Source organism: Fukomys damarensis, unplaced genomic scaffold (genome assembly GCF_012274545.1).
Source record: "Fukomys damarensis isolate Sample0158 unplaced genomic scaffold, DMR_v1.0_HiC HiC_scaffold_9, whole genome shotgun sequence".
Lineage (NCBI taxonomy): Eukaryota > Metazoa > Chordata > Mammalia > Rodentia > Bathyergidae > Fukomys > Fukomys damarensis.
The window spans coordinates 10,515,194-10,535,762 of NW_022900921.1; the positions used below are offsets into that span (position 1 = coordinate 10,515,194).

A 20,569-nucleotide genomic window follows, 5' to 3' on the forward strand; every position below is an offset into this window, starting at 1 on the left:
TCAGATCCCAAGCACTGCAAGGTCAGACCCTCTAGACTTCTAAAGATCTCTCATGGAGGTTCTAACTCCTCAGCCCTTACCAGCTGCTCCCCCAACACACAGTCACATACAAATAACTGTTGTGATTCGTAACTGTTGATTCATAATGAGGTCCAATGATTCCACTTCTTAAGTATCAGGACTTAAGAAGCGGCCCCAAAACTGGTTTTGTACTTCTACACAACACTCTCCGCAAAGCTGAATTGCTCAATGCTGTGCAGTTTCAGCTTCTTCCCCCACAAGGAGATTGGGTTAGGAGCTGCTCCCTTACTTCAACTGAAGCTTGAAATCCTAGACTGGTTTTCTGGAATCTCTGGAGCCCAAAGGTCTATACCAAAAAGAAAAGACTGGTGGGCGAGGGATTTAGCCTGCCTCACAAGTGCAAGGACCCAAGTTCAATTGCCAGTACCAAAAAAAAAAAAAAAAAAAAAAAAAAGCAAAAGACTGGTGAATTACCTATGGTACCTATCTGATAAACAGGTGTCTAATTGGGGAAACCTCTGTATATCCAAGATTCACAGTATATAAATCTCACAGAACTGGCCTGTAGTCATTTTAAACTGAACTTTACCAGTTCCAGGGCCAGTAAGACCTTAATGAAGCAAATTCTTGGCTAGAAACCAGATGAGGGCAGAATTCAAAGCAGACATCTAAGAAACAGCATTACCTGTATCAGTGGTCTTAATCTTGAGCTTGCATTTTAATCACATGAAAGGCTTGCTAAAATACAGCTTCCTGGATGCTGTGTCTAGAGTTCTGGCTCAGGTCTGGAGTAGGGTCAGAATTCACATTTCTAATTAGTCTCCAAGTGATGCTAATGTGGCAGATACAGGACAATTTGAGACTCACTGCCCTACCTTAAGAAAATGGCAGGCAGACAGCTCAGACACAAAGATACTCCACCAAGACCTTGGTGGAAGAGGGGTGAAGTAAGTGGGAGGAGAAAAAAAAAAGTGCAAAAATAAAATCTCAGTACTGAAAACAAGTTTATTTTTTGCTCACATAAAGTCACATTCTCTGGGAGAGGAGATGTGCAATTAATGAAAAGGCAGACCTAGTCCTCTTTCAAGGAAGAAGAATGACTGGATCATTGCCATCTTCAAAGATATCCTGAATGTGCCTATCTAACCAGGAGATGGCAGGAGAACATGGAGGATCATGCAAAAAATCTTAATGAGGCAGACCTAGATTCCTACACCTGTATTATTTCATTTTCCAGGACTTAAAAGTCCTAAGGCCTCACACAGATACAAGGCCACATAGAGGTATGTGGTTCCTGACTGGGCAGCCATCTCTCAACATTATCTCAAAAGGAAGCAAGAATCTTTGGCAGACATCTAGCAGTCCCTGCTAACAAACATTTTTTCTGTTGCAGGCTTCTACCCCTAAGCAAACCTAAGCTATGATAAAACGAAATGTATAGTTAACTACATTTTTATCTTAATTACTAAAATGGAACCATGAAACTAAAGTGACCAATAAATTAATTCATTACCTGAGTGACTGGCAAAAAGAACAATTTATGGGACTGTCATCCCATCATTTTATGCAGGATGGGGAGAAGAGACAGATGGTGATTTATAGAGTCATAAAGAAAATATAGTTTTCTAATTCTACTGGGTTCTTCTTTTAGAATTTTATATTACTTTTTGGAGATAAAGCAAAATTTTTAAGGAAATAAGTCTAAAGTTTAATAATCCCACATATACAGCTCGATACCCTTTATCATTCTTAAAATAAATGACAAATTTACTTTTTTCAAGGATGAAAGCTTGCTATTACTGAGGATATCTTCAAAGTTTTATTGCAACTTCAAAAATAGGAATCTTTCACTCAAAAGCCAACATTTTGGTTTTTAAGATGATTACTCTTAATGTAGGTGTAGTCGTTTGCCTATATTCATTATGCAGTGAAACTATTGCCTATAGAATCTCATAACTGAAAAGCTGGAGTCAAGAAAAAAAAAATCGTCTTCTGTTTTTAGTTACATAGTACCCCTTCTAACACTGTCAAAAGAAAATATACTAATTTACAACTCTATTTACCAAAAGGAAAACAAAAAAACAGGAAGATTTTCATGGTCTTTCATTCATTTCATCAACAAGGACACATAAGGCAGCATCTTTCTCTATAATCTGGTCCCTTCTATGTCCTAAATTTTCTCTTTGTTGTTCACTCTGTCCAGTACAATTGTTGCTGTCATCAGCATCCATCGGTTCAGTTTTTACTTTCATCCCTGCTTCTGAATGGGGCAGATCATCAGGCAAAGAAGCCAGGCAATTTTGAATCATCTCAATTACTCGTTCTAGGTGTTTCTGAAAGCGCTCAGCTGTTTCAAGCCGTTGGCGTTTCTGGACTTCCATCATGACTCTCAACGTTTCTCTTGCTTGGTGGGGTCGGTATTCATTTATAAGATGATGCACATGTACAAAGAGCAGCTTAAGATCTTCTAGCTTCTCTTCTCGTTTTATACTCCCAGGGCTCCTTATCAAGATATCTAAAAGGTCCAAAAAATTAATAAGGATTGACATATTGAGTTTTCTCAGTTCCTTCTTATGATCAAACTGCATAGGATGAAGCCGTTCAATTCCCTGACTTTCCAAAGGGCGGATGATAAGATCATCACATTGGAACTGGTTGCCAAACATCATATAACTGTCCTTAATTGGAGGGGGAGGCTTGGGGGCTAGGCCTTCCTGAATATTTTCATCTGTATATTCCTTGATATACTGCATTGGAGGTGGTGGGAGTGCACTCACTTGCTGTGGTTCACCCATTGTGGAGGATCAAGAACCTACAGAAACAAACCAAAGGTTTAGAGTACAACTAAAAACCAAACGCATCACATGCAGTGACTACAGAGAGTATTTTCTTCCTTCTTCTGAGAATCTGAGGTCCAGACAAGATAATCTCCTTAATTCCTTTTTTTTTTTTTTTTTTTCCTTTTTTGGTTTTGTTTTTTGAGATAGGGTCTCATTATATAGTCGAGACTGACCTGGAACTCACTATGTAGCCCAGGCTGGTCTCAAATTCACAGTGATCCTCCTGCCTTAGCCTCCCGAGTGCTGGGATTACAGGTGTGCGCCACCACGCCTGGTGATCTCAATTTTTAAAAATAGTATTTACAACAGGGAAAGGCTATCATTCTTTTCTAACAGCATTATATTGTCAATCACTCATATATTTTCCCTTGTGTGAAGTTGGTATATGTACATAACACATCCCGATGCCTTTTTCATCCTTTATCCTTTCCCTCCCTCTCCTCTCCCTCCATCTCTTGATGCCTTTCCCTGCTGAGAACAATCCATCTCTGTACTTCCTATCATCTATTTTTCATTTTGTTCTTTATTTTACTCTGTATTTCACAGATGACATACAATTTAATATTCCAACTTATCTGATTTATTTCACTTAACCTTATAGTCTCAAGGTACATCCATTTTTGTACAGATAACTCAAGTCTATCCTTTATAACAGAATAGTATTCAATGGTGTAAATACATTTCCTTTATCCATTCATCTGTTGATGGACATATGGGTTGTTTCCATGATTTGACTACTATGAATTGCAGAGCCACAAAAACTTTCAGTTACTCCATTTCAAGAGTAGGTAATCTAATAAGATTCCCAGGTTCTCTTTAGACTAATCTGATCAGAATTTCAAGGCAGGGCAATGTCAGGTAGGACAAGTAACATATTTGGAATTTGTGAGATAGTGAAGGCAAGTGCAGGCAGCTCCAAGGTCCCACCAGGCTAACTACTGTGATAGGATTGTGCTGAGAGACAAGGGGGCAATTTGCATTGCTGACTCTGCCTCTCTTTCTCTATCGAAATGTCAGTGCAGCTGCGCGTTAGCACTTTTTTCATCTAATAGACCCTCTAGATTTCAAATGTTCTACCATGAGAACATTTCCTGCGAGGGTGGCTCTGTGTTCCAGCAGAGGTCACTGTCTTCTCTGTTTTTAAAGAGTGATCTTCCCAATTTCAAAAGCAAGTCCTTTCATTTGCGTACAACAGGAAGAACTTCCTGAGGTGCAGAGCTCTCACTCACAATCTCACAGAACCCACCAGCCTAATCACTGTGTAATTCCCTTAGGAATATGGGGAAAATCCACACACACAACTAACATACATTTTACTTTGTCATTATCAAAGAAGTAAATGCTAATCTTCTTTGAACCAACAATTCCACTTCCAGAAATTTATCCCATAAAATACTTGTACAAGCACACAAAGTTGTACACAAGGATGTTGGATACAGCATTAAAAAAAAAAAGTAGGAAAAGTTTAAAATAAGCCATTTCTTTATCAATATGAGAGCAGGAAAAAATACAATGTCTATATATTATATAACTATAAAGAACACATAGATGAGAGGTTTATAAAAACTTAAACTGTTCCATTGATTTTGACATTTTTTATTGCGAAGAGTACATGTGACTTCTTCAAACTTAACAAACGCACATTTACAAAAAGTTACATGAATTTATAAAGAACATTTTATGTTCTTTACTCAGATTCTCCAATTGTTAACATTTTCCCTCATTTGTATTATTGGTTTCTCATCCATTAATCCCCAACTACTTAAAGAATATATTCCTAAAAGAATATTCTCTTGTGGGTCGGAGATTTAGCTCAGTGTTTCCACCTCCTGCCTTGCAAGCTCAGAGACCCGAGTTCGGTACCCAGGACAGGAAAAAAAAAAAAAATTCTCGTATTACAGCACATTACTAAAGGCAGGCAATTAACACTGATCTGGTACTTCAAACTAAAATTTTAGGAAGTTCAAGTTCTTCCCTCACACAAAACTTTTTTTTTTTTTTAAGTTGAAGCTCTGTGGCTCCCTAAAGGAAGCCCATCACTAAAATTTTCATTTTCCAAAAACCAATACACAACAGGTAGTAACACCGTTTCATATTTTCCACAAGTTACACAATTCTGGGAGTGAAATAGTCTTTCATTTCAGGGATGAGGATTCCAAGTGTCAGCATGGGTAAGTACTCACATCAGACCAAAAGTCTAGTAAATTATGTAACAAGAATTCTTAATCCCGGGTCTTTTTTAGTTCCAAAGCACAAACTTTCGTAAATCACTAAGTCACACAGCAGCCAACAGTACAATGTACAACAGTACAATGAGAAATTTACGTGCTACAGAAACTACGTTTCTCTATCAATTTTAGACTGAACTTTCAAACCCAGCGAGGCGTTACTGTATTAAAACCAGCAATAATTATAGCTGGTTCTCAGACCCACATCTTCTAGTGTCTGACTCTTTGGGGGCGATGGAAGGGGGCTGGGGGGGGTCGTTTCTTCAAAAGAATAAGGGTCCTCCCTCAGAGATGTGATTACTTTTGTCCACTGGTATCGGGACCCTGACGATGGGCTCGAGACCTACGTCCCCTGCTCCCAGAAGGACAGAGATGGTGGTTCCCATTTTACTAAGGACCAGAGAAGGCAATGCATCGCCAACGTTACACAACTCGGAACGCAGTCTGGGTCTCCGGAAGGAGGCCAGGCTGCCCACCAGGGCCTCGTCGGCGGGCAGGAGAGGACGGGGAGCCGCCGCCTCGGAGCCGAACCTCGCCGGGTCTCCCGATTCCCAGCCAGCCCAGAGGAAGACGAGGGGTCGGGCAGGAGCAACTCACCAGGACTGGAACCACTAGCGGTCTCCTCCCACTCACCTCAGCTCTAGGTTTACACTGTGGCAACTTTCGCCACTGCAGCCCAATCCCACTTCCGTTCTCCTCCAGGAAGGAATCACTGGCGCGCTCCTTTGATTGGCTGCAGGAACTGTCCTTTACCCGCGGGTCTAGTCCCACCTCAAACCGAAAGCTTGCTATTGCGCCTGCGCATACTCACTGTGTCCTTCTGGCGCGGTAGAAGACTTGTCAGGGCTGAGGTATCTTTCTTTGTGTTTTTCTGTCAGTAAAAGTAGCAGCTGCTAGTTCTGTTCCTTTGTTTCCCCTTTGTAACTTTAACTGTTAAAATTAAACAAGGCATCCTTTTGCCTAATGTAAAAAGAGAATCACTAAATATGGATAAGCAGGTATTTAAAAAAATTCTGTCAGAGTTAGTGTCACCAGCAAAAAGAATTTTTAAAACATGAGAGTGGACTCTATATGCTATTTGTTGTATATTTTTTCAATCTGGAAAAGCTGTGAATATAATTTGAGATCAATAATATTCTGAATATTCATTTCTTCACCATCTGTTTGCTTTTCATTTAGGAATTCAGAGATGTTTATTATATTTTTCTGGCACAAATTACCAAATAAGAAAAATTAGACATAAGTAGGGTTTGTTTGTTTTTTTAGTCGTATTTTCACAAAAAGTGTCACAAATTTCCAAGTTCATGGGAATCTCCCCCGCCATGGGAGTCTTTAAAAAGTACGTTATACATAAAAAATAAGATTGTTATCTGATACAGATTGTCAACATTACCTCTTTAAAAATAGGATTCTTTGATTTCATTTTTTAAAATTAATAGAGAATTACAAACATAAAAATAGAGTGCAGTATACTCTTCAACCAGCTTCAATAATTACCTGCCCACGGAACCACTTCCTTTCATCTATTATAGCATGCATTTCTAAAAAGTAAGGACTTTTTAAAATACAACCGTACTCTTGTTTCATTTAAGAACAAAGTAATAAACCTTTCATATCATCAATTAAAACTTTCATATCATCAATTACCGGGGCCGGGGATTTAGCTCAGTGGTTCCTCCGTCTGCCTCTCATATCAATTACCAGGTCAGTATTTGAATCCCAAATGTCTCTGGCTTCACAGAAGGCCCACCCTTTCTGACTGGCTGATGTGTTTTTCAGTTACCTGTTAGTCTATAGATTCCTCTTCCTCTTTCAGTTTTCCCAGGCACACGTTCGTTTGTTGTTGTTGTTGTTGTTGAAGAAATCCATCCAGTTTAAGTATGCACCTGGCAGGCTTTCCTTCACACTGCTGACACCACTATGACCTACTATAGTGACTTCTCGTGGTCGTGTTTAGTTCTCATTTTACTCCATCCGTTTGCATTTGGCACATGTGATCGTTTGAATTGCCCCAAGAGACTTAGGTATCATGCAGGTGCTAACATCCGGGTAATATCACGCAGGCCCTGGAACTCTCTCTCCTTTCTACCTTAGACCCCTGTGTGCACATTAGACATCTTTATCCAATTGTACTTTACCCATTTGCAAAAGCGGAAAATAGGCATTTTTTTCTTTTTTCTTCTAGCACTCCGCTGAAATCACCATACCAGCCTTTTGTATTAGTTCTATTTAAAAATAAGTAGTCTTAAATATGATTAATTTTTAATATTTCCACTGCTGCAATCCCAGTGATATCATCATTCTCTCTCACTTAGACTTTGGAAATAGCTTCCCAACTGGTTTTCTTGCTTCCACTTTGTCTGTTTACCATACTGTTAAAGTGTAAGGCCAGTCATTCCTTTATTCAAAAGTCTTCAGGGCTTCCTGGCACATTTAAAATAAAATCTAATGTCTTCACCATGGCCTATGTAAGACCCTACAAAATCTAATGTTTGATTGGTAAAGTTTAATTCATACATTAGTACAGTAGGAAATTAATAACGATAACAGACTAATTATAACAACGTACTGGAATGAAAGTTATGTGAATGTGGTTTCTCAAAGTATCTTGCTTTTCACTTTACAGCTTCTCTGTGTCATCACTCCAGCGTCTCTCCTGACAGCATTGCTCCTCTTGAACTTTGGGGCCGTTATTAAATGAAACAAGAATTTCTTGAATACAAGCACTGCAATACTATGACGATGGATCTGATAATGGAGATGGCTACTAAGGGGACAAAGGTATGATTCACATTCCGGCCAGGTCAGAAAAGGACAGCACTCAGATTCTAACATGCTACACAGAATGGTACACAATTGAAAATTTATAAAAATTGTTCCTTTTTGAAATTTTCCATGTAATATATTCACAGCAAGATTGACTACGAGAAATTGGAACCACAGAAAGCAACATCTGGGATAAGCAGGAAATGCTATATTCATTTCCTTTTTTTTTTTTGGTACCAAGGATTGAACTCAGGACCTTGTGCTTGCGAAGCAGGTGAGGTGCCACTGAGCTATATCCCTGGCCCTTCGTTTCTTTTTTTATTAGTAGATGTGATTACATTCATCAGGGAAGTTGGTAAATGTACATAGTATATCTTAGTTCATTTCTTATTCCTTTTTCCACCCCTTCCCCGCCTCCAGCTCTTTGACCCCTTTCCTTTTTTCTTATTTCTTTTTCTTTGGGTACATGTTTATAGTACATAATAGTCACCTGCCTTGTGTGGAGGTGACACATGTACACAGTGAATCCCAACTCCTTTGCTTTACTCCCATTTCCCTCTTCATTCCCCTCCTTTCCCTCTCCCCTCCATACATGACTTGGTCTCTTCCCATATGCAAAAATTCTAACTTTGCTATTTGTGTGATCTTTTATTTTGTTTTGTTTTTTTTTTCCGGGGGGCGGGTATCAGGGAACAAACTCAGGACCTTGCAAGACAGGCGCCATGCCACTCTGGCCCTCTTTTGTTCTTAATTTATACTTAGGATTCTCATATGAGAGAAACCATGTGATATTTAAGCTTGTGTGTCTAATTTATTTCACTTAACATTATTGCCTCAAGGTGTATCCATTTTCCTTCGAGCAACTTATTTGTCCTTCTGCACGGCAGAGTATGTACTCTTTTGTGTGTAGATGCCACATTTTCTTTATCCATTCATCTACTGATGTACAGATAGACACTTCCAAGATTTAGCTGTAATGAATTATGCTTCTACAAACATGAATATGCATACATCACTGTGCTTTGATGTCTCAAACACTTTCAGAAAGATTCCTCAGAGGAAAATAGCTGGGTCAAATGGAATTTCTAGTTTTAATTTCTTTGAGGAATCTTTGTACTGATTTCCATAGTGGTTGTACCTAGGTTATATTTCCACCAACCTACAACTTTAACAGCATTGTTATTATTTGATTTTTCTTTCTTTCTTTCTTTCTTTCTTTCTTTCTTTTTTTTTCTTTTCAGGACCAGGAATTGAACTCAGGACCTGTGCTTGTGAGGCAGGTGCTATGCCACTGAGCCAATTGTAGTAATTTTTTAAGCTATCAAACATAATTTAGAAAACATTAAAAAATGAAAACCTGTTGTATTCTCTTTCCTTTTTTTCTTTTTCTTTCTTTTGCTTATCGTGTACTTTGGTCTTTTATCATCTTCCAAGATCTATCCTACCCATTTTCTTTTTTTTTTTTTAATTATACCATTTTCTTTTCTTGTTAGAGAACTTCCCTTAGAGATTATTTTGAAATAGCTCTGCTGGTGACAGTATTATTTTCCTTCAGCTGAGAATATCTGAGTTTACTGTTGATTCCTAAAGGTCAGATTTTCTGACCAAAGGATTCTGCATTTTTGGTTCTCTTCCTTCAGCCCTTAAAATATATCCATGATGTGTTAGTTACTTCTCTCGTTGCTGAGACAAAATACCCAACACCCAAAGTTAAAGGGGGAAAGGTTTATTTGTCTTATAGCTCACAGAGGTTTCAGTCCATAAATAGCTGGCTCCAAGGCAGGGTGGCAAAAGGCAGAGAGGCATTGCAGAGGAGAAACATCATGGTGCACACAAAGTGGCAAAAGCAACAAACGACCTTAACAACATCTCCCTGCCCCTTTTATCTTATTCAGACTGTGTACGTCACGTAGTACTCACACCCTGACTCCCCGTCCTAGTTCCACCATGAAATCAATCACACACTCTAGATTTAGCCACCTCTGAAAGAGCCTATGACCACATGAGGATTAGGGAGGACATCTAGACACAAACCAGAACACATAATTTCTGATGAAAAACTTCTGATGAAAAAAACGTTTGAATTGCTGTTTCTTATTAGTGTTTTGCCATTTTTCTATGGTTGTTTTTAAGGCTTTTTCTTTTTTAAGAGTTTCATTATGACTTGTCCAGGTCTAGATTTCTTTGAGTTTATCCTGCATGGTAGTCATTTAATTTACTAGATCTGTAGATTTTTGTTTTGCCAAATTTTAGAAATTTCAATCATATTTCTTCTAGTATTTCTCAGCCTTGCCCTTTATCCTCTTCTTCCAAGACGTAATGGTCTTTTGTTGTAGCCTCACAGGTCCTTGAGGTTCTGTTCATTTTTTTTCCTAATCATTTTTCTTTGAATTGTTTAAATCTGGTAGTTTTTATTTTCTTTTGGTTCACTAATTTCTTCTTTCTTCTTGAACCTGATCATCAAGCTTTTTTTTTTCTTAATGTAGCTGTTAAATTTTCAACTATAAAATGTCTGTTTGGTTCTTTTTGGCGGGGAGGGGTACTGGAGATCAAACTCAGGACCTTGTACTTTTGAGGCAGCAGTAGGCATCACTAAGCTAAATCTCCAGCCCCTTCTTTCATCTATTTCTTTGCTGAAAATTTTCTTTTTCTTTAAGGATTTCTACTTTTTCATATGTTTCGATAATATTGTTAATTCCTTTGTTTTGAGTACTTTAAATCCTTGGCAGATAGTTCTAAAATCTCTTGGAATTTTCATATATAGATTATCTTTTTTTTTTTTTTTGGCTTTATCTTTGAGTGTTTCTTGGTATGACAATGATTTTTGGCTAAAACTGGACATTCTTGCATTATGTTAGGAGGCTCTGAGTCTTTTTAAACATTCCTTTGATGGGCTTCTGATGACAGTACTCTTGGAGGGGAGTAGGGAGAGGACACTCCTTATTACTTCTGTAGAAATCCCTGTTCTCCACTGGGCCTCAGTTCACACCTCTAGATATTGGGGCTTCTCATTAATACTGGGCAGATGTAGGAGTTCCATATACTGGGGTCTACTCCATCTTTTTGGATACATAAATACAACCATCCATTTTTTGTTTCTTTCTTTTTTTTTTTTTTTGGTGCTGGGTATGGAACTTGAGTCCTTGTGCTTGTGAGGCAGGTGGTGGAACCACTGAGTTAAATCCCCAGCTAACCAGTCCATTTTTTAATAAGAAGTGAATTATCAAGACAAGCAATGGGATATTTCTTTCCTTCCTTTTATAATCTATGTGTTGTAAATTTTCTAAGATACATTATTTTGCAATAAGAAAATATATTTCATTTTTAAAAATTTTAAATCAAAATCATACATGCTACACAGTAGTGTGACTTTTCACAAGATTCATGGAGTCAGAAGGAGGAGAATCCTGCTAACCCAATGTTGTGGGTAATAGTTGCTGAGAAGCTGATTTTGAGGTGGAGTTGTAGGAAAGAAAATTTCTTAGGATCAACACCTATAGAAAGGATGAGGATAAAAGTAGTAAGGAGAATTTGGCTTCAATTTAGGCTTCACAGGAAGCTCTGAGATTAGAACAGTCCTTCCAAGTTAGTCTTTGTTGCCCTGAGACGGGCAGAAGCTTCATACTTCAAGTTTTTCAGTCTTTGGTGTGGCCTCTGAGAGAAGACTGTCATATTGGGTGAGGGAGTTCTCTGCACCTGAAGCAGTTTACAAATTTGTTGTAGCTGAAGGCTGTTGATGGGCAGCACTCCTAGAATGAGGCCACATGTCCCTCATTGAAGGAGTTTCTGGGTAGTGCATCATTTTGTCTACTCCACTGGATATTCTGATGAGAAGTTGTCTTTCAGAACTTCTCTTCTGATCTCTTTCTTTCGGCTATCCTGGGGATTGAACTCAGTGACACTCTAACGCTGAGTCCTTTATTTTATTTTGAGACAAAGTCTCACTAAGTTGCCCAGGCTGCCCTTGCCTTGTAATCCTCCTGCTTCAGTGTCCCAGCTAGCTGAAATTACAGGTGTGTGCCACCTTGCCTGGCTACTTTCCTCATTTTATAGATCCTGCTGCAAAAGACATATGCTTCCTCTGCTTAAAGATTCCAACATGACAAACCCACGTGAGAGCTTATATTTGTCTTGGCAAAAGATCCCTGTGTTAACATATGTGTATGCTATATATTGGGGACACATGTTCATAGTCAGCTATAAATGGCCTCATTGCATCTGCAACAGCAGAATTCCTACTGTGGTGATAAATATTGCTGTTAAAAATATCGGCCTTTATCTGACAGAATATTGCCTTGATGCCCCAATTGAAATTTCTTTCTGGAAGAAGAGGCTTGTTGCTATGAAATGTGTGGGTGTTTATGCATGTGTCTCTTGATCAAGTGTCAGAAAAGGAAATGCGGAGAAAGTACATAGCAGAGCATATCACGGTAGTTAGGTCCCCACCTCCTCTTCACTTTTTTGGCATTTGGGTACATTTTGGGTGCCCTCAGCTAACACCTTCCATGGTTGAAAAACTATGTTCATGTCAAAGAAGCCCTCCAAAGGATGGGGATGTATACGCAAGACTAGGAAAGGACAAAAGCTGAGGCCATGTTCTGCAAAATCATGAGGTTAAGCTGTTTGTAGCAAGGATAAGTCAGCTTCTGGCATAAGTGTAAATTTGAGACTTTGGGCCAAATATTGAAAAGAGTTTCCCTTCTGTCTTCTACTGTACATGCCAACCTCTCACATTCCCGGAGGCTCTGCCATAGACTTTCGAATCTTTACATTGTGCCTTTCTTGCTCCTTATACTTGTACCCACTACTCAAGGGTCAACTCCAAAGACATCTGAGTTCCTAGCATCTATCAGTCCTTGTATGTTAAAAATCACAAGGTAGGATTTTCCAGCCATTCACCAGACCAACTGATAAAAGCTCCCCTTCAGACTGGCAAAGCCACAAAACATTTCATTTCTTACTTTTTGCTTTTCAAAGGATGTGCTTGTTTTTCTGAAAATACAACTTCTGTCCTAGAAGATACCTTTAAAACAGAATAAACCAAAAATTGCAAGACTAGGAATGTGTTCTTCCTAAACTCAAATTAACACACGTGCCCACAATTATTTTTCTCAAATCCAACTTTTATAATGTTGCTAATGTAATAATTTCCATAAACTCATTAAATTTTCATCTTTTTAAAATTAAGAAACAGTTTCAAGGCCAGGGATGTAGCTCAGTGGCACCGTGCCTGCCTGGCAAGCTCAAGGCCCTGAGTTCAATTCCTGATACCAGAAAAAACAAAAAGTTAGAAAAAAAAAAAATAGTTCGCACAAGTCCAGCATAGGCACAGAATCTAGAAATCTGTTGGAGAAAAGCAGTGAATCACTTAAAAATGTAAACCCAGGAGGTTAAGGAAGGGAAGGAGTATGGGGGGAAATAAAATAAGAACCAAGACGTATCACGTAAAGGTACAAGATCTCAATGATAAGTGTGACTGTATTGTTAGCTTTAAATGTACGAATAAACTTAATGGGAAAAAATGTAAACCCATTAGAATTATAGCTGACTTGTTAACACAAACCTTAAAGGCCAAGAGAGCTTGGACCAAAGTGTTTCAATACCTAAAAAAGAGCAAGTTTCAACCCAGACTTAAATATCCTATAAAACTTGTCAAAATTGATGGAGAAATAAGGTATGTTCATGACAAAGAGCACCTTAAGAAATTCATGACCTCCAAACCAGCAGTACAAAATATTCTCAAGGATATCCTATTAGAGACAATGAAGTCAACAATCCAAAAAGGCTAATAGAATGAACACATCTGGCAGTTAAGCAAAGGGGGAGTATCATCAACAGGAAAATAATGCAATTACAGGAATATGTTCATACTTTTCAGTAGTAATGCAATGTGAATGATCTGAGTTCCCCAGTCTAGAGAAACAGATTGGCAAAATGGATGAATAAACAAAACCCAAATTATATGCAGTATACAAGAAACACATTTAATTAAAAAAAAAGTCAAAGGAAAGAAAACAATGTTCCAAGTAACCAGAACCTGAAAAAAAACAGACGTAGCTGTCCTATTTTCAATCAAAGTGAATTGCAAGCCAAAAGTGATCAGAAGAGACAAAGAAATCACTGTATTCTGGTTAAGAGAACAGTTCAATAGGAAGGGTTAACATATATGCACCAAACACCAGCACACCTAACTTCATAAAGCAAACACTACTGAACATAAAAGATAGGACAAACATCAGCACAATCACAGTGGGGTCCTCAATACCTCACTGTCACAACTAGACGGATCAACTAGACAAAAAATTAACAAGTGTCAAAGTTGAACCAAACCTTCAAACAAATGGACTTCACAGATTATAGATAGATAGATAGATTATTCTACCCAACAAAAATTAAATACATGACTCAGAAACACATTGAACTTTCTCCAAAACAGACCACATGCTATTTCGTAAAGCATCCTTAAGTAAATGCAAAATGTAAAATCAAAACTGTCTCAGGCATATTATCAGATCATAATATAACGAAACTAGAAATCAGTGGAAGAAAAGAACCCACATAAATTATGCAAATGTATGGAAATAAAACAGTACCCTCTTGAATAAATATGGATCACAGAAGAAATCAAGGAAGAAATTAGACAATTCCTAGAACCAAATGTTAATGCCAGAACCTATGGGACACAGTGAAAGCAGTCTTAAAAAGAAAATTTATAGTTGTGAATGCCCACATCAGAAAAACTGTGCCCAAATAAAAACTCAGTGATGCACCTCAAAGGTCCTAGAAAAACAAAAACAGTCCAAATCTACTACAAGAAAGGAAATTTTAAAGATCAGAGAAGAAATTAATTGAGATTAAAAATACAAAGAATCAATAAGTCAAAGAGCTGGTTCTTTACAAGAATAGACAACCCCTTAGCAAATCATACTAAAAAGAGGAAAGAAAAGACCCAAATAAATACAATTTAAAATGAAAAAGGCAAAATCACAACAAACTGCCAAAACCTAAAACATTATTAATAAGTACTTTGAGAACCTGTAGTCTGATAAAATGGAGAATTCAGAAGAAATTGATAGATTCCTAGATGTATATGAATTACCAAGTGCAAACCAAAATGTCAAAATAACCCTCAATAACCCAATAATAGGCAATGAAATTGAAGCAGTTATTATATTTTTTTAAAAAATCACCTACCAAATAATAAAAGCACAGGTTTTTTTTTTTTTTTTTTTGGTTTGTTCAGACAGGGTCTCACTCTGTAGTTGAGACTGACCTGGAACTCACTATGTAGCCTAGGCTCGTCTGGACCTCACAGTGATCCTCCTGCCTCAGCCTCCCAAGTGCTAGGATTACAGGCATGCACCACCACACCTGGAAAAAGCACAGGTCTGGATGGATTCACCACTGACTTTAATAAGAACTTTAGGGAAGAGGTAGTGACAAATACTCCACAAACTCTTTAGTGAAACTGTATGAAAGGAGTACTCCCAAAGTCATTCCTAGAAGCTAACATTACCCTGATTCCAAAACTAAAAAAGGACCCAACCATTAAAGAGAACTATAAGCCAATCCCGTTGATGAACATAGCTGCAAAAATCCTCAACAAGTCCAAGAGAGGGAGGGAAAAGAGGGGAAGTCTATTAAAAAAAGAATTATGATATGTCATGTACACGTACCAACTACCCATGTTGAATGTAATCTTTATGTACTACAAATATGTACAAAAAAGAGAAAAATAAGTTAGATAATAGGAAATGTGGAGTTAGGTATTTTGTAAATGGGAATGAGACCAGAGATAGAGGGAATAGGGAGGTAGAAAGAAGAAAGGATGAGAAGGGAAATAAAGAGAATTAAAATGTGCTGTGGATATGCACCACTCCACATGACGAATATAATCGTTATGTACTACAAACATGCACTAATACAATTTTTACAAATTAAAAAACATCCTCTACAAGATACTGCCATACTGTACAACAAATCATCAAAAAGATCATGGTCAAGTAGAATTCATCCCAGGGATTCAGGGATGGTTCAATTTATTGCAAACTGCTTAATGTAGTACATCACATAAATAGAAGCAAGGATAAAAATCATCTCAATACAGAAAAAGCCTTTGACAAAATACAAGATCATTATGATAAAAAATCACTGAAGAAAATAAGTATAGAAGGAACTTGCCTCAATCTGATAAAAACCATTTATGAGAAACCAATGCCAATATCATATTAAATGGGGGGAAAACTAAAAGCTTTTTCTCTAAAACCAAGAATAAGATAACTATGTGAACTCTCAGCACTTCTGTTCAATATAGTTCTCAAAACAGCAAAAATAATCAAATATGAGAAAGAAATAAAAGGGATATGTATAGGAAAGGAAGAAGTGAAATTATCATTTGCAAATGACATGCTCCTTTATGTAGAAGACTCAAAAATTCTACCATAAGACTCCTAGAATTAATAACCACATGTAGTAGTGTAGAAGGATACAAAATCAACACTCAAAAGTCAATAGCAGCCCGGTGTGGTGGTGCACGCCTGTAATCCCAGCACTCGGGAGGCTGAGGCAGGAGGATCAGTGTGAGTTGAAGACAAGCCTGAGTTACACAGTGAGTTCCACGTCAGTCTCAACTACATAGTGAGACCCTGTCTCAAAAAACCAAAAGAATCAATAGCATTCCTGTATAATTAACTTACCAAGAAGCAAATTATGGAAACAATACCTTTCATAATAGCATCAAGAAAAAAATTAAATATTTAAATTTTTTTCTGTACTGGATATTGAAATCAGGACTTTGTGCTTGCAAGGCAGGTGGTGGCACCACTGACCTAAATCCCTGGCCCTAAATATTTAGAAATTAACCTAACCAAAGAAGGAAAAAAGACTTCCACAATGAAAACAATAGTACTCTGAAAAAAAGGAGATCAAAGAGGATACTGGAAAATGGAACAGAAATGTTTCCATATAGACAACCAATATTGTCAAAATGGCCATACTTCCAAAACTAATATACATATTTAATGCAATCAATCAAAATACCAATAGCATTCTTCAGAGAAATAGAAAAAAAAATCCTAAAATTTATGTGGAACCAGAAAGATGAATAACAAAAATAATCCTGGGCGCAAAAAACAGATATATGGCCAGGAATGGTGGCACACACACACCTGTAATCCCAGCACTCGGGACGCTGAGGCAGGAGGATTGCTGTGAGTTTGAGACCAGCCTGGGCTACAGGCAGTCTCAACTATGTAGTGAGACCGTGTCTCAAAAACAAAACAAAACAATCCTGGGCAACAAGAGCAAGTCTGGAAGCAATATAATCCTGAACTTCAAGTTATATTTCAAAGCTACAGTGATAAAAATAGTATGGTATTGTTGTGGGTTTTTTTAAAGACATATTGATCAATGGAACAGAATAGGGAATACAGAAACAACTCTATGTGCATTTAGCTATCTGATCCCTGACATACGAGTCAAAAACTTGCTGGAAGAATGATAACCTATTTAACAAATGCTGCTGGGATAACTGACTGCACATGCAGAAGAATGAATTTAGGGCCATATATTTTACCATGTACTAAAATAAAATAAAAATGGATCAAAGAACTAAATGTTATTACAGAAACAAAACACTTGCTCTGCTGGAAAATGAAACAGGTAAAACTCTTGAAGACATATGCATAGGAAGGACTTTCTGAACAGAAGAACCCCAATTGCACAAGAAATAATACCAAAAATCAAGAAATCCTTTGACCATATCAAAAGAAAAGTTTCTGCACAGCAAAGGGAACAATCAACAGAGTGAAGAGACGACCTACAGAATGGGAAAAATATTTGCCAGCTATTCCTCAGATATTGGATTAATATCTAGAATGTATAAAGAACTAAAAAAAAGACCCCCCCAAATAAAAGACCCAATAAAAAATGGGCAACTGGCATGAACAATCACTTCTCCAAAGAACAAGTAGCCAATAAGTACATGAAAAAAAAAAGTTCAACATTATTGGGCCTTCAAGAAATGCAAATTAGAGCAACACTGAGATTTCATCTTACTCCAGAAAGAATAGCTATATTGTTGGCAGAAATGTGAACCAATACAACCACTGTGGAAATCAGTATGGAGATTCCTCAAAAGACTAAAACTAGAAATTCCACTAAACCCAGCTATTGTTTCTTCTTTTTTTTTGTATCAGGGACGGAACTTAGGCCCTTATGCTTGCAAGGCAGGTGGCAAAACCACTGAGCTAAATCTCTGGCCCTAGGTACCTTCTTGAAAGTATTAAATACATCATATTACAGTGATACATGCATATCTGTGTTTAAAGCAGCATGATTCATCCTAGCTAATTTTTGGTTTTTTTTTTTTTTTGAAACAGGGTCTCACTATGTAGTTGAAACTGACCTGGAACTCACTATGTAGCCCAGGCTGGTCTCGAACTCACAGTGATCTTCCTGCCTCAGCCTCCCAAGTGCTGGGATTACAGGTGTGTGCCACCACACCAGGCATACTAGCTAAATCATACAAGAGATATCCATCAGCAGATGAATGGATAGAGAAAATGTGATAAATATACACAATGAAGTAGTAATCTGCCACAAAGAGAAATAAAATTGAGTCATTTATGGGAACATGGATGCTCTTTGAGACCATAATGATAATTGTAATAAATCAGACATAAAAGCTTTTCAGGTGATTTCTCTTATATGAGGAATCCAAAATATAAATAGAGCAAAATAAATGTTTTTAAAAATTAAGAAAATAGAATAGAGATATAATGGAGATATGTTATATACATGTACCAGTTCCCCCAATGAATATAATCATTATTTACTGCAAATATGTACTAATAAAAAGTAAATTTTTTTAAAATGCTGGAAAAATTAAGGAAAAATACAATTTTATAGTATTTTAAAAATCTATAATCTACCCAGGTGTGGTGGCGCACACCTGTAATCCCAGCACTCAGGAGGCTGAGGCAGGAGGGTCATTGTGAGTTCGAGACCAGCTGGGCTACATAGTGAGTTCCAGGTCAGTCTCAACTACGTAGTGAGACCCTATCTCAAAAAACAAAACAAAAAATCTATAATCTCATTTCAATCGTAACATAGTTTTTTATTCTTGGAATTACTTTCCAGAGTATACATAATTTATATCATTAATTAGTGTATAGTATTTCAGACTACTCTTTCAGTGCTGGGTATCAAACCTAGGGCCTCAGGTATGCTAGATATGTTCCCTACCTCTGAACCTCATTCCCAACCCCCTCTTAATTCTTAACGTATGTTTAAATATTTTCTGTTTCAAAATTCTGGATGGTTTCTATTATTGTCACTAAATTTTATACTCATTGAAAGATGTCTTTCACAATTATATATTTTTGTGTCTCTTTTACAGATATGAAAAGGGAGACATAAGTGAAATAAGCCAGCTAAGGTATTTATTTTTAAGGCAGCACCAATGACATACAACTGCCACTTGGATGATAGTGACCTAAAAGCCATGCTGATTTCAGAAATGTTAAAATAAAGATAGAATAATAAACATCCATGCAAATACCTTCTTGTTTAAGAAATACAGCTAGATGGTGGCACTTGCCAGTAATCTTAGCTACTCAAGAAGCTGAGGCAGGAGGATCTTAAATTCAAGGCCAAGCAGGGCAATTTAGTAAGACACTGTCTCAAAATACAGTTTAAAATCAAACGGGGCCAGGGATTTAGCTCAGTGAATTCACCACCTGTCTCGCAAGTACAAGGTCCTGAGTTTGATCCCCAATACCCCCCACCACCTAAAAACCAATCAATTGGGCGCTGGAGATGTAGCTTAGCGGTGCAGTGTTTGCCTAGTACGCCTGAGGCCCTGACTTCAACCCATAGTAGCACCAAAAATAAACAATTCCCATTCTGTTACAAATTGTTCCTATACCCTACATCTCTCGTTTTCATACTGTAGACCACCACTCTCTTGAATTTTATTTATTCTGCTGTTTGGGGCAAATACACCCATCAAACATTGTTTATTTTTCTTCTTGAACTATTCTGTACATGGAACTCTATGGTGTGTATTTCTCTGACTTACTTTTGTTATTCCACATTCTGTAAGATCCGTACTCATGGAAATAACTGCTATTCACTCTCATTGTTGTGTAACAGGCCCTGTGTCCTGAACCAGTTCATCTGTTCTCCTGTTTGGTGAAGGAACATTTGGACTGTTTCCAGGGTTTTGTGGTTGCAAATTGATTTACTATAAATGTTCATTTTATTGTCTCCTGAAACACATTTATTAAGCTTTTCTCCAGGGCATATATGTCAGAAGAAGGAGAATTACTAAGATTAGATCAGGAGTCAGCAAACTTTTTCTATAAAGATGCAGAGAGTAAATGCTTGATTCCATGGGCCAGATAGTCTTATGGCCACAATGCACATCTGCCATTTTGGTGTGAAAAAAGCCAAGGCCAAAATTTTTTCCCACATTGTAGGTTGTCTCTTAGTTCTGCTGATGGTTTCTTTTGAAGTACAGAAGCTTTTTAATAAGATGAGATCCTAGTTGTTGATTCTTTCTGCTAGTTCCCGAGCTACTGAGGATTTGTTCATAAAGTCTTTTCCTATGCCAGTGTCTTCCAGAGTTACCTTCCAGCAAGTTTAATGTATCTGTTTTAATATTTAGATCTTTAATCCATTTGGATTTTAATTTAGTGCATGGTGAAAGATAAG

At 37.5% G+C, this 20,569-nt stretch overlaps 2 protein-coding genes across 3 annotated transcripts in view; one reads left to right on the forward strand and one right to left on the reverse strand.

The window, feature by feature from the left end:
• Nucleotides 1-519: 519 nt before the first annotated feature.
• On the reverse strand, nt 520-5,810 carry Med7 (mediator complex subunit 7). 2 transcript variants are annotated; one of them, XM_010622292.3, is made up of 2 exons: nt 5,723-5,810; nt 520-2,833 (listed from the first exon to the last, which is right to left on the reverse strand). In XM_010622292.3, exon 2 carries the CDS (start codon nt 2,814-2,816, stop codon nt 2,115-2,117), a length of 702 nt encoding a protein of 233 aa, XP_010620594.1. In that variant the 5' UTR covers nt 2,817-2,833; nt 5,723-5,810; the 3' UTR covers nt 520-2,114. The 2 variants fall into 2 exon arrangements, with proteins under 2 accessions (XP_010620594.1, XP_010620593.1); XM_010622291.3 differs by having other exon boundaries at nt 521-2,833; nt 5,687-5,802.
• Nucleotides 5,811-5,862: 52 nt separating this feature from the next.
• Itk (IL2 inducible T cell kinase) overlaps nt 5,863-20,569 on the forward strand; it is a 95,091-nt gene continuing 80,384 nt past the window's right edge. The window contains exons 1-2 of the mRNA XM_010622288.2: nt 5,863-5,940; nt 7,716-7,870. Of these exons, the coding sequence (XP_010620590.1) occupies nt 7,787-7,870 (84 nt within the window). The 5' untranslated portion in view covers nt 5,863-5,940; nt 7,716-7,786. The remainder of the gene's footprint in view (nt 5,941-7,715; nt 7,871-20,569) is intronic.

What these genes read in the sequence shown, in the direction of transcription:
- Med7 (XM_010622292.3), bottom strand. Translation starts at nt 2,816, where the DNA reads ATGGGTGAACCACAGCAAGTGAGTGCACTCCCACCACCTCCAATGCAG.